General features: G+C 46.6%; 1 protein-coding gene across 2 annotated transcripts in view; it reads left to right on the top strand.

The window, feature by feature from the left end:
• ASTN2 (astrotactin 2) overlaps positions 1-19424 on the top strand; it is a 647457-nt gene that overhangs the window by 468439 nt on the left and 159594 nt on the right. For both annotated transcript variants that reach the window (XM_006772883.2, XM_006772882.2), the window contains exon 16: positions 5280-5545. In XM_006772883.2, the coding sequence (XP_006772946.1) occupies positions 5280-5545 (266 nt within the window). The remainder of the gene's footprint in view (positions 1-5279; positions 5546-19424) is intronic.

Genomic DNA, 19424 nt, shown 5'->3' with positions numbered 1-19424 from the left:
TGGGAGGAGAAAAAAGAGAGTTCAGTTGGCAGGTTCTCAGATGAATGGGTTGTAGTGTCATTGGGACTGAATTGGACTTGAAACCAGACATGATCCTATTTTCAGAGCATTGTTCCGAGGGATGGGAAATGGGAACAGAGGATAAGACTCTTCAGAAAGGCTCTTGATCCTCGCCTGTTAGAGACAGCCTGTTTCAACCGCAGTCCCCACCCTCAGTGGCCAGGCCCCATGTGAAAACCACAAGGAGGTCAGAGCAGCCGGCACATTGATCAGCTATTCATCTGTTAACTTTCCTATTGAGAAAGCTAGTTTTACTTTGGGAAGAGGTCACTTGATTAGAAGCCACCAATTCATTATCAATCCTTTTTTAAATTTATATTCTTACTAGAGGCCCGGTACACAAAATTTGTCCATAGGGTATTGTTCCTATGCCTGCTCCTGTGTTGAGTGTCTGTCCTCTGGTGGTCAGGGGCATCATAACAACTGGCTGTTCAGTTGATTTGCATATTAGGTTTTTATTATATAGGATTGATTTCAGAGAGGAAGGAAGAGAGGGAGGGAGATAGCAACATCCATGATAAGAGAGTATCATTGATTGGCTGCCTCCTGCACGCCTCACACTGGGGATAGAGCCTGCAACCCCGGGCATGTGTCCTGACTGGGAATCGAACCGTGCCCTCCTGGTTCATAGGTCAATGTTCAACCACAGAGTCACACCAGCCAGGTTAATTGTCAATCTTGAAATTCACAAATCTTGGCTCTGAGACTCATCAGTGCTTTCATAAGGGCACAGTGATCAGGGTACGTAAATATATTATATATCCAATAAATAGTTATTGAAAGTATTATTGAAAGCCTACTGTGTTCCAGGTACTGTGTAATGTGGATATGTATGGGGATCAGCAAGACTAACACTGTTTTTGCCCTTATCGAACTTTCAGTCTGGAAAGTTCCGAAGCACAGGATGATCCATAGAGCAGGATGCTTAGAGGGTCTTTAATGTGAAACCCTAATCTAGATTGGTGGCATGTGGGGTGGAGCTCAAGGAGGCTTTGCTGAGGAATTGGCCCTTGACCTAGGACCTAAAGGATGAGTGAAAATGAGCCAGGAGAAGCCAGGGGCTGGGGGTGGGATGGGAAAAGCATTCTGTACAGAGAAGAGCACCTGCCGAGACTTAGGAAGGCACAGCGCGTGTGCAAGCAACTTAAAGGCCAGAAGGTAAAAGAACTGGGAGCAGCAGGGTACGAGATCCGATTGGAGAGGCAGACAAGTTGTCTGGAGCCCACACTACTTACGTGTCATCTTAAAGATTTTGGTCTTTTTCCTAAAAGCAGTGACAGCCCATGGAAGAGTGTTAAGCAGGAGGGGAATATAGGCTTCACCTTTTGAAAAGATGACTTTAGCCGCAGCGTGAGGTGTCGGAAGCAGTTAGCTTTAGCGGTTGTAAAGTCTTCAGAGGGGTCATTGATAGGATGGCTAAAGATCTTCCCTGTTGCCACTTTCATCCAGATCATAATGTAGGCAGGACACAATCTTTACCAAAAGGGCCATTGTTAATAAGTGCACATAGTACTTAGAGGTAAATGCTTTTCTCCATTTAGGTATTGGGTTCCTTCCTTGTTTAGTGATAGAACTGGACCAGATGATACCTAAGTGCCTTCCTTTTGCAAAACCAGGCCTTCAGTTCGGCTGTGAATTCTGTCCTATTTCAATGACATTTTGAGCCCAGACACTGGGATTTTAACTCAACTTGTTGATCTGATAGATTGAAAAAGCTAAAGATTTATTAGACAAGAGCAGACCAGCAAAGATCTGTAGCTTGTTTTGTTGTTAAATGGGTAGTTATATCTTTAACCCAATGGCTATGAATGTGTGATCGAGGGAATGTTGCATTCCTTCCCAATGACCTTATGTGCAAATGGCAAAGTGCGATGAGGGGCAGGCCATCTGCATTTTATAACAAGAGATAAGCCCTGGCTGGGTAGCTCAGTTGGTTAGAGCATCAATCTCATGTGCCAAAGTTGTGGGGTTGATCCCCAGTCAAGGCACATACAAGAGTCAACCAATGAATGCATAAATAAGTAGAATAACAAATTGATGTTTCTCTCTTTCTCTAAAATAAATAAATAAAAATTTTAAAAGATACATAAAATAACACGTAAAAACTGGTTGAAGTGGTGTATTGATTATCAGACAGACTGGGGCCATGTGGTGAAAGAATCACTAGCTCACCGGGTGACTTTGCAAAGTCATTTTCCTTCCTTGGGACACCATCGTCTCTTGTTTAAAATGGGAAGGCTGTACTAGGTTAGTGTTTCTCCAAAGGTGTGCTTTTCATTCGTTTTTGAAAGATGTCTTCTGAAGCAAAGATGTCCTACTTTATTATACTTGGAAAGGTGCAACCCAAGTGTACTGATGGTCTAATTAATTCCGAAGGTTTTACTTTAATCCATCATTCTTCCGCATTCCTGTTTGACTATAGGTGGACCCCTCTCTGAGACTCAGTTTCCCCATCGATAACCTAAGGCTAGGGCAGAGGTTTCCAGACTTTCTCTGCAAAGGATCGGGTAGTAAATATTCTAGGCTTTGTGGGCCATGGAGTCCTTGTTGCAGCTACTAAATTCTGCCATTGTAACCATACACAATAAAAAGAGTGAGGACTGCCCTAACCGGTTTGGCTCAGTGGATAGAGCGTCGGCCTGTGGACTAAAGGGTCCCAGGTTCGATTCCGGCCAAGGGCATGTGCCTTGGTTGCGGGCATATCCCCAGTAGGGGGTGTGCAGGAGGTGGCTGGTGGATGTTTCTGACTCTCTATCCTTCTCCCTCCTTTCTGTAAAAAATCAATAAAATATATATTTTTAAAAAAGAATGAGGGCTCCTATGTTCTAATAAAACTTTATTTGCAATGACAGGCAGAGGGTCGGATTTGACCCATGGGCCATCATCTACTGACCCCTGGGTCAGAGTGAATGCTAATGGCTCCCTAATGTCCTTGCAGCTCTAATACCCCTTCCCCTTCTCTCCTGAATGGTTATTCTCTCCCAACTTTGAAGTCATTTTTTCTCCAAAACTGTCCCTATGACCTGCACTTCCAAAAGTCATCACCTTCATTGGATGTGTCTGTATGCTAGACTGTCTCCATCTCCCCAGCTGCCGAGATGCCTCCTTCACATCTTTGTTTTGTTTATCTGGGTAACTACCCATCTTTAATCCCTCTGAAGGACTGGTGAGCTGGAATACGCCTTGTCTTCCTCCCCCAGAGCCTTTGATCTGAGGCTCATAAGCATTTGCTGACAACCAGACAGAAAAGGTGGAGCCCAGATCCCAGGCCCGAGGGCCCAGAGAGTAATGAATGAAGGCTGCATTTATTTGTATTCCCAACTGGTAAGCCCATTTCCAGTTCAGCTGCATGTCACTGCAGGCCCAGAGCAAGAGCAGGAGACAACCCTTCTTTTCCTGCCAGGCATTGGGGCCCAGGGCCTGTGGTTCCACTGAGTCAGGAGCTTGCCTTGACTTTACCAGGCTTAGAAGAAGCTGCCACCTGTGGCAAGCTTCGCCCCTTAATACAGCCTCCCTCCACCCCCCATTCCCTGTTTTGCCACTGAGACTGTGCATGGAAGATATCCCACGCATAACGCATAGTCTGCAATGTAAGTGGAACCCTCTGGGTTGTACATATCATTTTGCTCCTTCAAGCTTTTTGATATGCCACTGACCCCTTTCTCCTAAGAAATCTTAGGTAGAAGGCCAGTCTATCAAACAGATAGAAGTGGAACTGCTCTATTTGAGTATGAGATGTGGGTTTGGAGTTTTCTGCCTGCTTGGTTTTCCTCTCGTCCTCTTCAAGTAGCTGCTGAGATGCATCTGGAATCCCAGGAAGCATCTGGGATCCCTAGAATTCCTCAGGAGAATGTTGGAGTCTTTAGACTTGGTCATGAATGTCATTCTAGCCATTCTGAGTTCTATAGTCTTCCTCTTTGATTAAGTCTCAAGTGCATCCTTAGCATCCTGCTAGGCCCCAAAGAGGTGGAGACAGGAGTGGTCCCTGGTCTCCCAGACCTGATACTATGGTTGGAGAGGTCAGCAGAAAATGGAATGAAACAGTGAGCTTAACAAGATAAGGTCTTGCAAGGGGAAATAGTTGTTCAGAGAAGAGGGACTGGGGCAAGGAGGTGAGACTTCCTGAAGAGGGTCACATTGGAATGGCGCATGGATGGGTGGTAGAAATATGGAGAGGAAGATGGGAAACAGGACAGGGTGAGCAAAGGCACAGAAATGGGAGGTACCTTTTGTAGGATGAAGAGAGACAGCACAGAATGGAGCACGCATGAATCAGAGCTCAGCGTGCGCACGGAGAAGAAGGAAGGAAAAGAGTTTGAACCGGGCAACAGATGAACAAAGAAAGAAAGGGGAAGGATGTCTTTTCCAGACAGGGCCACCTCCTCCTATCACATGTATCACTCAGAACTGTTTCCGTTGGTATTATCAACCCGGGAGTTAGTTACTATAGGCTCTTGGAGGTTGAGAGATTTTTTCAGGTTGCATTGCTATTACCAAGTGGAATTGAGATTTAAACGGAAATTGACTTGACTGCAAAGCGTGTGTTTCCCCTGCTCCATTGGACTTCATGAAAAATATAGGACTGGAGAGAGTTCATGAAAGAAAGGTAGAAATTCTTGCCCGGCCGGCATTGTTCAGTGTTTGGGCATCGACTTATGAACTAGGAGGCCACAGTTTGATTCTAGGTCAGGGCACATGCCTGAATTGTGGGCACCATCCCCAGTCTGGGGCATGCAGGAGGCAGCCAGTTGATGATTTTCTGTCATCATTGATATTTCTCTCTCTCTCTCTCTCTCTTTCTCTTTCTCTCTCTCTCTCCCTTCCTTCAACTCTGAAATCAGTAAAATATACTTTTTAAAAAAGAAAGGTAGCAATTCTGTAAATTGACAATCGAAGAAAGGAATTTCTGGTTGGGAAAAAAAATCTTTGAATATTAACATTTTGCAAGGTCCTTGGAGAATGCTCTAGTCCAACCTGCCATCTTTAAATGTGTACAAAGTAAGGCCCAAAGAGAGCAAGGGAGATATTTAATGTAAATGGTAGAACAAGGCTCCATTCTGAACCGTCTGGCCAATGCTCTTAACAAAGCATCATGCACAAAACACTCTGTCATCTCTTTTCCTTTCCTGTTGACACCAGGCCCTTAGCACATCAGGACTCATGGTGGGTTCAGGAGTCCGACCTTTTGAACAATGCTGAATTTCTCTCTCCCTCTCCAGAGACCACGGAGTTGGGCAGCAAGAAAGAACTCAAGTCCATGCCCTTCATCACCTACCTCTCAGGTCTGCTGACGGCCCAGATGCTGTCAGATGACCACCTCATCTCAGGCGTGGAGATCCGCTGTGAGGAGAAAGGCCGCTGTCCCTCTACCTGCCACCTTTGCCGCCGACCAGGCAAGGAGCAGCTGAGCCCCACACCGGTGCTGCTGGAAATCAACCGTGTGGTACCACTTTACACCCTCATCCAGGACAATGGCACCAAGGAGGTAAGCCCCCAGCCCCCGACACCGGCACTAAGTCTAGCCTAAGTACCAGCCCTCCTACTCCTGCCCTGTGGGCCCTTGGTCTGTTGGGATTGTTGTCGTTGTCATCACCATCATCACCATCATCACCACCATCATTATCATCATCATCATCATGACTAGCATTTATTGAGTACATATACAGCCTGATAAACCAGCTCCTATCACCGACAAACCCTCAAATCTCTGGCTTAATACAATATAAGTTATTTCTTGTTTGTGCAGAGTCAGTCATATATCTATAATATATTCAATTTTTGTTAATCCTTACCCAAGGATATTTTTCCATTGATTTTTAGATAAGAGTGGAAGGGATGGGGAGAGTCCAAGAGAGAGAGAAACATTGATGTGAGAGACACACATCGATTGGTTGCCTCCTGCACTCACCAGGACCAAGGCCAGGATCAAGCCTGCAACCTAGGTACGTGCCCTTGACTGAAATTGAACCCGGGACCCATCAGTCCATAGGCCGATGCTCTATCCACTGAGACGAACTGGCTGGGGCTCAATTATTTTTTCGACACATAGCTTTATTCTGAGATGCACGTCAGGGATCCAGCCTGTTTTGTCCTGTGCTCCATCACATTGAGGTAGAGAAGGAAAGAACATGGGGGATGCTGTGAGCAGCTGAAGTGGGTCCAGGCTGAGCGTGGCACCTGTCCTTTCAGCTCCCATTCCAGTGGCTAGAACTCAGCCCTGGGCACACCTGTGTGCAGTGGGACAGGGACGTGTATTCCAGCTGTGCTTCTAGGAGGAGATATGGGTCTGGTGAAAAACTCGTGGTATCTGCCTCAGCACTGTCCTTGGGTCACCTTATTTAATTCACCCTTCAAAGCTCTACTTTTCTTATAAACATTGAGTGGCTTCAAAAGAAAGTGCAGACATTTAACGATCTTTTGTTTGAGAAAAGGGCAATCCCATATGGTTCATTTTAATGTCATACCTGCTTTACAACTGAGCAAACCTCAGAGATGTTCAGTGATTTGCTAAAGTTGGTTTGCTCTAGAGACAATCCGCTTCATTGTGAAATGATATCTCCTCTTTTTCCTTTCTGCATCTCTCACTTACAATTACAGCGTGCCAGGCTGGAGGAGACCATATACATGATTTGGTTCACTGGTGTGCAAACTCAGGTTCATGGCACACTGTTTTCACATGCAGTCTTCAAACGTCCCGATCCATAAAAGCAGGAATAGTGATGCCACTCTTTCAGTGAGGAGGAGGAAGGTGGATAAAGCGTCTCTACTTGGTCCCCACTCTTCTCTCTACAGAAACTCCTTGGCAGCTCTGGGCATCCAGAGGAGACAATCTGGTGGACCCCTGACCAAGTCCAGTAGGATGCGATGGTTTACACGCCCCTCCCATAGCTTCCCATTGAGCTGAGCAGGTGCCAGAGAGTGGTGAGGGCTTCTGAGGACTAAGAAGGGATGAGAATAAGAGTGAGGGGGAGTATCAGGTAGACAACCCGAGATAGAAAAGGTGGAAAGAAATTCCCGATGACGGTCTAAGATATGGAAGGAGAGCAGAGATGAGGCCAGAGCGGTAAGGAGGAGTCTGGTCATTTAGGACATGGTAAGCTGGGTCATGAACTTTGAACTCTATCTGACGGGCATTGTGATGCTGAAGATATACAATCAGCAGGAGGCTGATAGGGTTAGAATGGTGTGGTGGAAGGAGCCCTCTGGAGAGAATCCAGATGGTCATCCACGGGATGGAGTTAAGGTGTGGAATATGCATGCAGTAGAATACTGCACAACGGTGCAAATGAATGAACTGTGATGACAGCATGACATGAGTGAACATAATATTAAATGAAGAAAGCAAGTCCCAAAGATACATTTTAAATCTTTTTTTTTTTAAATATATTTTATTGATTTTTTACAGAGAGGAAGGGAGAGAGATAGAGAGTTAGAAACACCGATGAGAGAGAAACATCGATCAGCTGCCTCCTGCACATCTCCTACTGGGGATGTGCCCGCAACCAAGGTACATGCCCTTGACCGGAACCGAACCTGGGACCTTTCAGTCTGCAGGCCGACGCTCTATCCACTGAGCCAAACCGGCTTCGGCCCAAAGATACATTTTAAATAGCATGATACCCTTTCTATTATTTTGTTTAAACACACACACACACACACACACACACACGTAATATACTACCTTTTAGGAATAAATACAGATGCAATAAACCATTTAGAAATGGAGTCAAGGAAATGGTGAGCGTAGGTTTCAGGATGAAGGTCGTCTTGAGTCGGGGAGGCAGGGTGACGGCATGAGGGAGCATTCATTACACTTACCTAGTCAAGTCCCCAGCAGGCGTAGTGTGTGGTGGATGCATGGGAGTTCATTAGAGAATTAAAACTAGCTAACTGACTAGCACCCACTGGAGGTCACATGAAGCCTGACCAGGTGTCGTGCAACAATGAGCTGGAGTCATGAACCAAGCATCGCAAATGATCTAATTCTGTGCATCAGAGGTCCCCAAAGTAACAACACCACAGCAGGCAGGTACGCATCTGTCTCCTCGCCTCTGGCTTCAGGGCAGGAGTCTCCTGGGGGCATGTAAGTGGGAGCAGGCACCCGTGGCAGCTGTTGAAGCTTCCAGTGAAGACCAAGTGTTGTGTCCGATCAAGTGTTGGGTCTGACCAGTGTTGTGTCAGCGAGCAGTGAGGGGCTGAGCTCCCCCTACACAACTGCCACGGTGGGTGAGGCTATTAATAGTCCCAGGCACTGCTCTGTGAGCTTGCCCCCAGGACTGCCATCCTGGGCCACCCCACCCTCTGCATCTATAAGTGGCACAATACCAGCTTGTTCCGGGGACTTTAGCAACGTGCTCTAGGCACATGCGTGGTAGCAGAGGAGTGGTAGTTCCATTCTTCTTTGCTTAGGAGTCAGATGACCTCATTTCTGAATTCTGCGCCATCTTCCCTTACAATAGTCAACTCTGGACCTTCAGGGAGGTCTTCCTGAGGCCCATTCATGAGGGTGTGAAAGTGGCCACTAGATGTCACTGTTCTCCTTACAGAACTCGAGCCCTTGGAGCACTAGGCATTGATTCGTTAACTCAGTATTTTTGAGCACCTACTGTATGCCAAGTACCCTGTCATACCCTGAGAAGTGAGGAGTATGACAGCAGCCACGGTCTTTATCTTCATGGGGCTTACAGACTTTTGGAGAAGACAGATATTAATAAGTAAAGACAGACGGTGCTGAATACCAACAGAAGTCCAGGGCCGTGGTTTGAAAGTGTGGAGCAGGGGCCTTGTCAGGTCTGGGGAGGCTTCCCTGAGGAAGTGACACTGAAACTGGGGCCAGGTGTATGAAGTGTGGCGGACTGCGTTTCGGGGAGGGGAGAAGGCTGAGCACGTGCTCGGTTGAAGGCCCAGCTCCCGCGAAGGTCTGAAGGATGAGCAAAGGCGGCCCCTTTCCCTGGGGAAGTGAGTGACCACCCGTGTGGCAGAGACCGAGGCCGAGGGGCAATGCTGAGGGGAGGCGGCAGGACCAGGCCAGGCAGAGCTGTGAAGGCTGGGCTGGCCAGGAGTTTGGTCCCTGGTGGTGGGGAGCCATGGCCGGGTTCTGGCAGAAGAGCATGGGTGCTGATTCTCAGCTCCCAGCGCTGCTCCTCTTTGTCATCCCTGCACAGAAATGTTAGCGCTGGTTGAGTAGAGCTGGCTTCCTCTGAGGCTCCAGTTTCTTTGCCCCACCCTTGAACCCCAAGACAGGCCTGTTTAAAGTTTCTCGGCAGCCTCGGGGCTGTGGTGGCTGGGCATTCCCAGGGAGCCAGGCTGCGGTGGAAGTGGGTAGGGCAGCCCCATCGCAGGTCTGGAAACGATCCTGGAAGAGGGACTATGGGCACAGAGGGAGGCCGGCTGGCGTGATGAGAAAGCAGCCGTTCTCATCGTCTCCATCACTTGTTTTCCTTCCTCTTCCCAAGTCCCCATCGCTCCTTCTCTCATGGTTTCTCCATCTTTCCGCCTTTCTGTTCAGTGGGCGGCAGCGGCCATATGCATAAAAGACTGGGACTGACACTGAGGCCTTGCAAGGCTGGGTACATCCTTGTTCCTTCTGTGCCTTTCTTTCCCCACCTGAGAACAAAATACTGCTGGGAGGAGTGAGCTTCTTTCTGGGCTTCCTTCCAGAGGAAATTCCAAGTGGAATCAGACAGCAGAGGCGCTGCACTGCACACAGGTTGGCTTGGAATCCTGCCTTAATCTCACAGTCCTGGACGATGCTGGCTGACCTCTCCAAACCTCAGTTTCCACATCTGTAAAATGGGGTCTCACAATTTCTACATCATGGGACTCACATGAAATAATGACTGTGTAGGTCTGCCTGGCTCATCGCACGTAACAGGCAACCTTTTTCTATAATGATGCGAAACATGATGTGGCCCCTTCCTTTACCTTTGCTTCCTTTGGTACCCTCTCTTCTAGGTGGTACTTGAAATGTTGCAGATACCCAGAGGGCTAGGGACAGGACAAGTAGGGTGGGACCTGTGATTTGAATGGGAGAAGTCATCAGTGAGCCCGAAAGGGCAGCTCACCTGTGGAGGGAGTTTTGGAGCCTTTCTCGCTCTATAAACGCTTCTGGAACACATGCTCTGTGGCTAAGGAACACCACCGGTGGAGTTAAACTCGAGTAGAACGACTTCCTTCTCCTATAGACCTTCCAAAGCAGGAGGGAGCCACTCTTCTATGGGAGAGCACCCAATGCCTTGGGTTACTGGAGGTGCCGAGGCAGCTCCCTGTCCCATTTCAGGATGCAGTCAGGAGTATCCGGAAGCGGGTGGACTGGCCTGAGGTCTCTGGGGCAGTTCTGGCCTCTGCATCTGGACCAGGGCCGGGGTGTGCTCTGATAGCCTGGGGACCACTGGGCATAGTGCGTGCCTTCTGCCCCAGCTGGACAAGAACCCGTCATTCTGCTTCACGCTGTGGTTTAGAACAAGTGAAGCAGGGAAATGGCTTTGTGATGGAGAGTTTGATTAATATGTAAATCTCCTCCCTCACGTGTTCACTGACCCACGCAGAGCCCAAAGCCGCAGAGCTTGGCCAAGCATAACTAGTACTTGATGTACAAGACTTCGTGTGCCTGGTAATTTAGCCTTTGGGTGAAGAAGAGGAGGAGATTCTGAGGCAGGGAGATAGAACAGTGTCCTGGAGAAGAGCCAGGCAGAGCTGGATTTGAATTCTATCTCTGCCATTGACTGTCTGGTTGACTTACTTTTACTCATGTGTAGAAAGTAGTCACTCTACATCTACCCCTACCCATGTTGGGGTTAAATGTTTTCTTTGGAAGAGCTACAGAATTGGGACACCTGGCACCTGGAATCAGCAACACCTGGGACAACCAGGCTCCATCCTTAAAAATTTTTTTTAAAAAGAGCCTGCAACCCGGACATGTGTCCTGACCGGGAATCAAACTGTAACCTCTTGATTCATAGGTCAACGCTCAACCACGGAGCCACACCAGCTGAGCTCTGTCCTTGGTTTTTATATGACATTAGACATGGATGCTTCCACTGTTTGACTCTCTGTGCCTTTATCTGTGTGATAAGTACTGGTTAACTTTACCCACATTCCCCTCTGGCCTTGTGATATTCAAATCTAACTTCTACCCTGAAAATAAGGAAAATATTTTGAGGTTGGAAGAGGCATCCTGGGACCTGCAACACATTTTTCCTGCAGAGATATTCCCAGTTTAACTCCTTAAGTTAATATTGGGAAGGCAACGGTATGCACATCTTGTCCTCTATCCCAAGCTCATAGCATTTATGAGTGGAGAGGGATATTAAAGTTATATCCTGTTTATTCTCCAGGTCGACCTCTTTCCTTGACACACAGTAACACTGAGACCTAGAGATGAAGAGAGACTTGCTCCAGGTTACGTAGCCAGTACTGAAATTGGAGTGGTCAGGCGTGGCTTCCGACCTCAGAAATGCCTTCTCTCTGAGACTCAGTGTGCCCGTTGTGAAGTGGGCGGTGCTAACTTGCCCGCAGGGCTCTCATGTAGAAACATCAGGAGCCCATTGGCTATTGTTCTGAAGACTGTAAAACACCCTGTAGATCAGAATCCTTCTTTTCCAGTGCCCGGGTGCCCTCCCCTGACTTCCGGTTCTTTTGTAGCTTTTAGTCTTTTTAAAACTACACTCTTTCCCTTCGGCCCCAGGGAGAGCTGTGTGTAATTTTGGTCTCGTTGTGGTTGTTGGACCTTCCAGCAGAGCCTCCCTCTCGGCCAGAAACTCTTGTTTTCTCTATTTACACTTCTTGGCCTAGATTGAAAGGAGAATTCCAAGCGATTATTCTTTGAAGAGAAAGGAACAGCCAAAATCATGCCCCCCAACAACCACCCCGTTATTATTACCACCACTGCCACTATGGTTATCACAACCACCCTCGCCATCACCACTGTTACCCATTACCATGCATGGGGTGCACGGTGCGTGCCGGGGACCTGGCTAGGAGATGTGATACAGAGGGAGGAAGGCATCAATCCTGCCTTCAAGGAGCCCGTGGTGGGGTGGAGGAGGCAGAAGAGCCACAGGAGTAACTTTAATTACTTGCATCTGCTGCATTAATGCACCGTTTATTTTCAAATAACACAACAGGCATTCCAACAGCGTTAGAAAAGAGGGAGAAGGAAACTCTGAAAGGGAGGACCTGGACAGGATTCTTGGGGCGGGGCAGGTGGATGTGGACAGAGAGCGGAATAGCTCGAGGCAAGTCGGCTGCTGCTGAAATAATACTATCTGTCAGATACAAATCTCTGGGAAAACTGTGCCCAGGGCTTCACTGCTTTATCTCACTTCGTCATTGGGCAACTTAGGAGGGAAGTCCGACTATCCCTGTGTAATAGATGGGGAGACTGAGGCTCGGAGGAGCTTGCACCCAGGTCTGTAAAACTCCAGGGCAAGTCGAGGACAGAGTTGGAAAAGGAGCCCTCCACTTGTAAAATCCATCTGTTCTCATAAAGAAAATGTCCGCACATGGCCACACTCACCTCTCTGTATGTCATCCACGGCCGCTTTCCTGCAATGGTGGGATGCCGAAATGCTCACTAAGTCAGGGATGGGGGACATCAGGCCCACGGGCCGTAGAAGGCCCACCAAATCATTTGGTCCGGCCCTGCCAAGGCATTAGGGATGAGTAATTAAGTGTCTGACCAAATATAGCAGGCTAATTTTTAAGTTGATAATTCTGTATGGCTGCAAATGCGGTTATAAATATCCAAATGGCCCTTGGCAGAAAAAAAGGCTCCCCACCCCTGGGACGTCCTTGACAAAAATGCTGGACAAGCCTTGGTCTAAGGTGTATTAGACAGGAAGGGGAAAGAAAGCATGCCAAATACTATGTGCCAACCATAGAGAAGACTAAAACCCAGCAATTATTTAAAAATGTTTATCAAATATATTGGGGTAACGTTGGTTAATAGCATTGTATAAATGTCAGGTGTATAACTTTATAGCACAAAACCTGTACCCTCTATTGTGTGCTCACCACCTGAGGTCTAGTCTCCTTCCGTCACCTTGTATTTGACCCCCTGTACCCTCTTCACTCTACCCCCACCACCCTTGCCCTCTGGTAACCATTCTATTGTCTGCATCTGAGGTGTTTTTTGTTTTTATGAGTGAAATGATACAAAACCCAACTGCTACTGAGTGCCAACAATAGCCCTAGCTTTGTAAAGTGCTTTATGCATATTAATATATGTCCCCTCACTCTGTCCTGCTACCACACATTTGAAGTATGCACAGTTATGCCCGTTTCACCGGTTCAAAAGCAAAAACTGAAGGCTTTAAAGAGATACATAATTTATCTGAGGTCACATAGCTTCTGACCTGTGGGGTCAGAATTCAGACCCAGATGTCAGTGTGTAAAGTTTATGCGTTTCTCACTATTGTGATAGGTCTGAAAGATTTGGGAGAGCTGAAACTGGAGGAGTGGTAAGCAGGAGGCTGAATTGTGGGCAAGTCTGAATGCTGTGCTGAGGGGTTTGAGTGCTGTGCTATAAGGAGTCCTTCAAGATTTGGAGTCAAGGGAAAGACATAAGCAGAAGTGAGTTTTAGGCTGATAACCACAGCGACAGTGGAAGGGTGAATTCCAGGGACCAGGGTTGCTTTATGGCAAAGCTTACTCTTTTGGGGTCTTCAGATCTCTGATTTTAAAGGGTCTTTGGAACTCCATCGCCAGAAAGTTTTTGCAGGATTAATGATTCTTTTTTAAAAATATATTTTATTGATTTTTTACAGAGAGGAAGGGAGAGAGAGAGAGAGAGTCAGAAACATCGATGAGAGAGAAACATCGATCAGCCACCTCCTGCACATCCCCCACTGGGGATGTGCCCGCAACCCAGGTACATGCCCTTGACCCGAATCGAACCTGGGACCCTTCAGTCTGCAGGCCGACACTCTATCCACTAAGCCAAACCGGTCTCAGCAAGGATTATACATTCTTGTAAATTCTTTTTACTGGGGGGGTTGGGGGGGAAGATACATGGCATCAGCACATTTTTCTAAATGTTGTTGACTCATATGTTGTGAAACATGAAAATACGTACAGGGGCCAGTTAGCTGGGGTGTCCACTTGTAACAAATAATTACAGAGGGTCTCCTAGGGGCCAGGCGCTGTTCTGGCCATTTGGGAGCAAAACGGACATATATTTCTATCATCTGGACACTTAATTTGGACCAGAGGATGTGTGGGAGACATAAACCATCGGAATAGCGAATGATAGAGTATATTAGAAAGTGAAGGGGAGGGGGGTTGCTAGCGGGGTGTGGAAACCTAGATCTCAGAGTGTCTCCAAGTCCATCAGAATCTCGTGGATGGGAACAGATTCTTGGCTTCCTCTTCCTGATTCTGTTTCTCTAGGGGGTGAGTCTGGAGTTCCCATCATCACAGGGATCCCGGGTGAGTGTGATGCACCCTGAGCTGGAGAACCATGACCCCAAATTCAGGGTTCATACATGTCTCGGTGTCCTTCTGGAATTCCTTCAGGCAGTTCCTTGCTTAGGGATAAAGAAAGTCAAGTCCTTCTTATTATCTGGTGAAATTCTCTGCTGTTGTGGGCCACTTGCTCTTCATCTGAGGAGGTGACCTGGTCAGGAACCAGACTGTCAGGCAATCCTGGGCAAGAGGGGAGATCAAAGGGAAGAGGGGGAAGTAACCCACACATTACTCAACATGCTCACGGTCAATTACAACAGAGGAACTTAACGCTTGGCTTGCCTACTTGCAGAACTGGAAAACGTAGCAATCTCATGAGACCAGAGACTACCAGATTCAATAAGATAGACAAGACGTTCAGACTTAGCAAAGGCAAACATTTTTGCCTGTCAGAGATTAGAGCATTTATGGTTGTTTTGGTTTTTTTGGTTGTTGTGGCGGTTGTTTTCCCACCGCATGGGACATGGAATTCAGTTAGCAAATGTAATAAAGAAGAGGACGGCAGGATGTCTTTCCCATGTGCTTTTAAAAATAACAGCCATTTACTGAGCACGACGCTTGTGCCAGGAGCTCCACTCAAGCCCTTTATGCACGTAGCTCACTGAATCCTCTCATCAACCCCACGTGGTGGGTTCTGTCATTATCTTTCTTTTCCCATTTGGAAAAGTGAGGCACCGGGATGTTAGATCGCTATGCCCAAGGTCCTACTATTAGCAACTGGTAGAGCTAGGGTATGACTTGGACACCTCAGCTGCTTCTCACTTTGCTACACTCTCAACTAGCTACATCTTTGTAAATGAAGTGTAATAAATGGAGGTCTAGTGTGTACTATGTTTTTTAAATATGTTTTTTATTGATTTTAGAGAGGAAAGTGGGGAGAGAGAGAGAGAGAGAGAGAGAAACATCGATGAGAGAGAATCATTGATTGGCTGCCCCCATGCATGCCAGCCACTGGGGATCAAGCCTGAAACCTGTACATATGCCCTGACAGGGAATTGAACATTGACCTCCTGGTTCATAGGTCAACATTCAACCACTGAGCCACAACTGGCTGAGCTAATGTGAACTATTAACACTATCATTGCAATGTCTTGCCTTCCCCATCTACTGTCTTCATGCCTTCACATAATGGCCACAGCTTTTGAAAAAGTCGACTGTTTTCTGCTCTCTGCACTAACTCACCCTCATTCATTCCAGGGTTGGTTCCCTCACCCAATGGAAATGTAATGGCTTTTCCTCATCTGTCATAAATGACTTTATCTTTTGATAGTGTTTTCTTTCTCAGTTCTTATAATTCTGAAAACAGTAAGACATCTTTGATATCCCTCATGTCTCCCTGTCTGCACCTAAACCGGAGCATGACAACCCATTAACAAATCCTGTAGATTTCTTAAGAATTTCTCCAATATGGTCACCTTTACCCAGTCTGGTTCAAGTCTTACCTGGACTATTGCAGGAGAATCCTGACTGGCTAACAATGAACCTTGCCCGTCTAATCCAGTCTCTTCCTTGTAGCCAGAGTGCTATTTTCCAAACTAAAACTTGTTCACATCACTTTCCTGATTAGAATCCTTAACTGACTTCCCATTGCTCTTAGCATCAGGACCAAGGTATCTACAGTGACCAACAAGACTCCTTAAAACTCACCTTGTTCCCCTACCCTCCTGGATTTCTGCACTCTAGTCACAGTGATCTTCCAATCTACGGAAACAATGACTTTTATCGTTCCCAAGAGCCTTTGCACATGCTGTTCCCTCTGTTGGAATGTGCTTCTCCCCTCCACTCACTTCTGTCCACGGATTTAGTTGCTGCTCATCTACCAAATTACTGAGGCTTCCAGATTTGATAAGACCCCCCTGTGTGCTTGTTTACTTCCTTGAATCTTTTTATCTTTCTTCCATAGCAGTCATTATAGTTTCTAATATGCTTTTATATTGTATAATTGCTTAATTAATGTCTGTCTCCTCCTCCACATCTTATTATTTTCATTAATGATGACAACAGTGCCTATGAAGAAGAAAGACCAGGTAAACTCAGGAACGCAGGCATTATACAGGCATCTAGTCAAACTGTCATCTATTTCTTGATTCTTTCTACTGCACGTTCAAGGGTTATGGGGCCTGTGTTTGAACAGTCTCAGTAACAGCTTGTTCAGCGACTCCTAAGCTTCCTGGTTCCTTCACTTTTAGAATAGCCTTCCTTATATTAGATAAGGAAGTGAGTGGCTGCCACTGGACTGGTGGGCGCGCTCCTCCTGTGGGAGTGCACTGACCACCAGGGGACAGCTCCTGCATTCACTGTCTGCCCCCTGGTGGTCAGTGCACATCATATCGACTGGTAGACCAGTTGTTTGGTCATTTGGTATCTTAGGCTTTTATATATATAGATAACTTAATTACTCAGGGCCCCAATGAGGATAGCATAGAGTTTCTGGTAGGTTAAATAGACTCTGTGTGAAGAGCACTTAGCAATGCCTGGTACGATTAAAAACTTGATCAGTCTTAGCTGCAATTTTTTTCCTCTTCCTTCCTCTTTTCATCTCCCTTCTCCTTCTCTTTTTTTTCCTCCTTTTCTCTTCCGCTCCTGCTCTTGCTTCTGATTAAAGCAGGGTAGGTGAACAATAAATAGTAATTGCCTTGCCCTCAGGCATCCACTGATTAAACAAAAAGGGTGGTCAGTTCACAGACACTAAAAAAGGCATATTTACCCCCAAACAAAGAATCTTGCCTCTGACAGCTGGTTTTAAGAATATGGTTTTTTTTCCCCATTGGAAAAATATTAAAATTACTAAAAATAATTATGAGCATAGATGTGTCTAGATAGAATGACTTTTGTCTATAAATAGTTACTAAAAAGAACTCGGATTGTGTTCATCTAGAGAATACCCAAGTTCAGGGATTAGCCAGTAGTCATTTAATTACCAAGTATATGCATATGTGTGGATACATATACAGACCTGGCATTATTTTAGACACTTTATAAATGATCCTTAGAACATTTGTATTGATGTGGGTATTCATATTTTCCCATTCGACACACATGGAACGTGAGAGTTGAAGTCACTTCTGTCAGTTTGCTTAGTTATAGCACTAAGATTGGAATCTAGGGATGTGGTTCCAAAGACCACACTCTGGACCTCTCTATTGTGCCCTTCCTCCAGCCTGTGTGGCTTCCTTGGCTGGGTTAAGGGATCTGGACTTCTTGCGCCCAACATGCCATGATGGAAGTGTGGCTAAGTGAGCCTGGAAATGGAAATCTCCCTTTTCACAAACTCCCCAACCCAATATTGAAGGCTTCCCTTTCAGAGGCCGAGATAAGCTCAGTCTGGTCTAGACTAAGCATGTCCCCTCCTGTCCTCTGACCTTTCTTTCCCTGCCACCTCCCACGGGCTGGAGAGACCGCCTCCCTCCGATGCCTCCTGAGGGAAAATTTGGTGTACTGGAAAATGAGGTCACCAGTGGCCACAGAAGGGAAATTGTGCAGTCCTTCTTTCAGGAACTCCCCACTAACTTAAGCTAGCATTTAGCAACATAAGCTCCACAATCTTGGACAGAGCCTCCACTTGAAACCTTCCCACCCGCCTCTCACCTCCAGATGTTCCGACCGCAGCCGAGAGGAGTTGCTATCTCTTAAAGGACAACAGGCCTTAAAAGACAGGTCTTGTCTGCTGGGTGGGGCTGGGATCCTTGGCTAAAGGCTTTCTTTGAGAAAAGTGTGTGAGTTCCATCCAGGTTTCCCCTCCCAGGACTGAGAGGGCCAGGAAGGGCGCCTTGCAGAAGACAGGCTCTGAGAGGAGGAGCCATCCTCAGAAGGACTTGGATTTGTACAAGACTAAGAAGCCCTTGGCAGTTCAAGGTCACAGGGCAAGATTCCTTGGGAAGATGACTCACAGTGAGATGGATGAGGCTACTGATATGGCTGCGTCTTCTCCCTGGAGTTATAACTGATGTTTCCTATTGCTCATAATTGGTCTGCTATTCATCATTTTCATAATTGCTATCAGTTCAGTGACAGGCAGGACAAATGGTCTGGAGATAGTTTGGAACAGTGTAAGCACAAGCTCTTGCTCTGATGACTGAGCAGGACTACTAGGGTAGCATAGATGGGACGACCAGAGAGCTCCCAGTCTTTGATCTTTCAGAGTTTACCGCTTATTCACGTAACAAACATTTATGGAGTACCTACTTTGGGTCAGGCCTTGTGCAAGGACCTTATGATACAATAAGGCAAAGCACTCCATGTCCAGTGGCAAGACGGGACATCCAAATAAATAATTCAATAACATGTTGTAGTCCACTTAACAGATGTGTTGCCCAAAGTGCAATGGGGGGCCTTCAATTCTGCTTGGAAGTCCGAAAAGGGTTTCCAAAAACGATCGCAGTTGTAGTCTTAAAGAATATGGGTTTCAGTCTCGATCCCCAGTGTGGGGCATATAGGGTCTTAAAGAATGAGTATGATGTGATCAAAGGCAGAATGCAGGAAAGGCATTCTCATCCAAGGGAAACCACATGCAAACACACAGTGGCATGAAGTTTGTTTCCCGTCTGGTCCATGCCGAGTGGTTCAATGTAGCTGGTATGTAGGACTGGGGCAGCCTGTGGTGCTGGGCTATGAGCTGGAGAGAGTGTTTGGCACCACTGCCCGAAGGGCTCTGTGAGCCAGGCTAAGAAGCAGAATGTTTATACTTGTATTAGTCAAAGCTTTTTAGTGGTGAAAAACAGAAACACACTGAAACTTTCTAAAAAAATGTTAAAAAAAAAAAAAAAAAAAAAAAAAGGAGAAATTATTATAATGATGGAGTGATTTCTCATGTAACTCGAAGGCAGAGAGTACAGCTCAACTACCGGCAGGCAGGGAACCACTCTGAGCAGTAACCTGGAGCCTGTTATATGCTTCTCTCT

The sequence above is a fragment of the Myotis davidii genome, unplaced genomic scaffold (genome assembly GCF_000327345.1).
Source record: "Myotis davidii unplaced genomic scaffold, ASM32734v1 scaffold866, whole genome shotgun sequence".
In the NCBI taxonomy this organism is placed as follows: Eukaryota; Metazoa; Chordata; class Mammalia; order Chiroptera; family Vespertilionidae; genus Myotis; species Myotis davidii.
The sequence above is the reverse complement of the archived record's forward strand: the minus strand, read 5'-3'. Positions and strand labels throughout refer to the sequence as shown.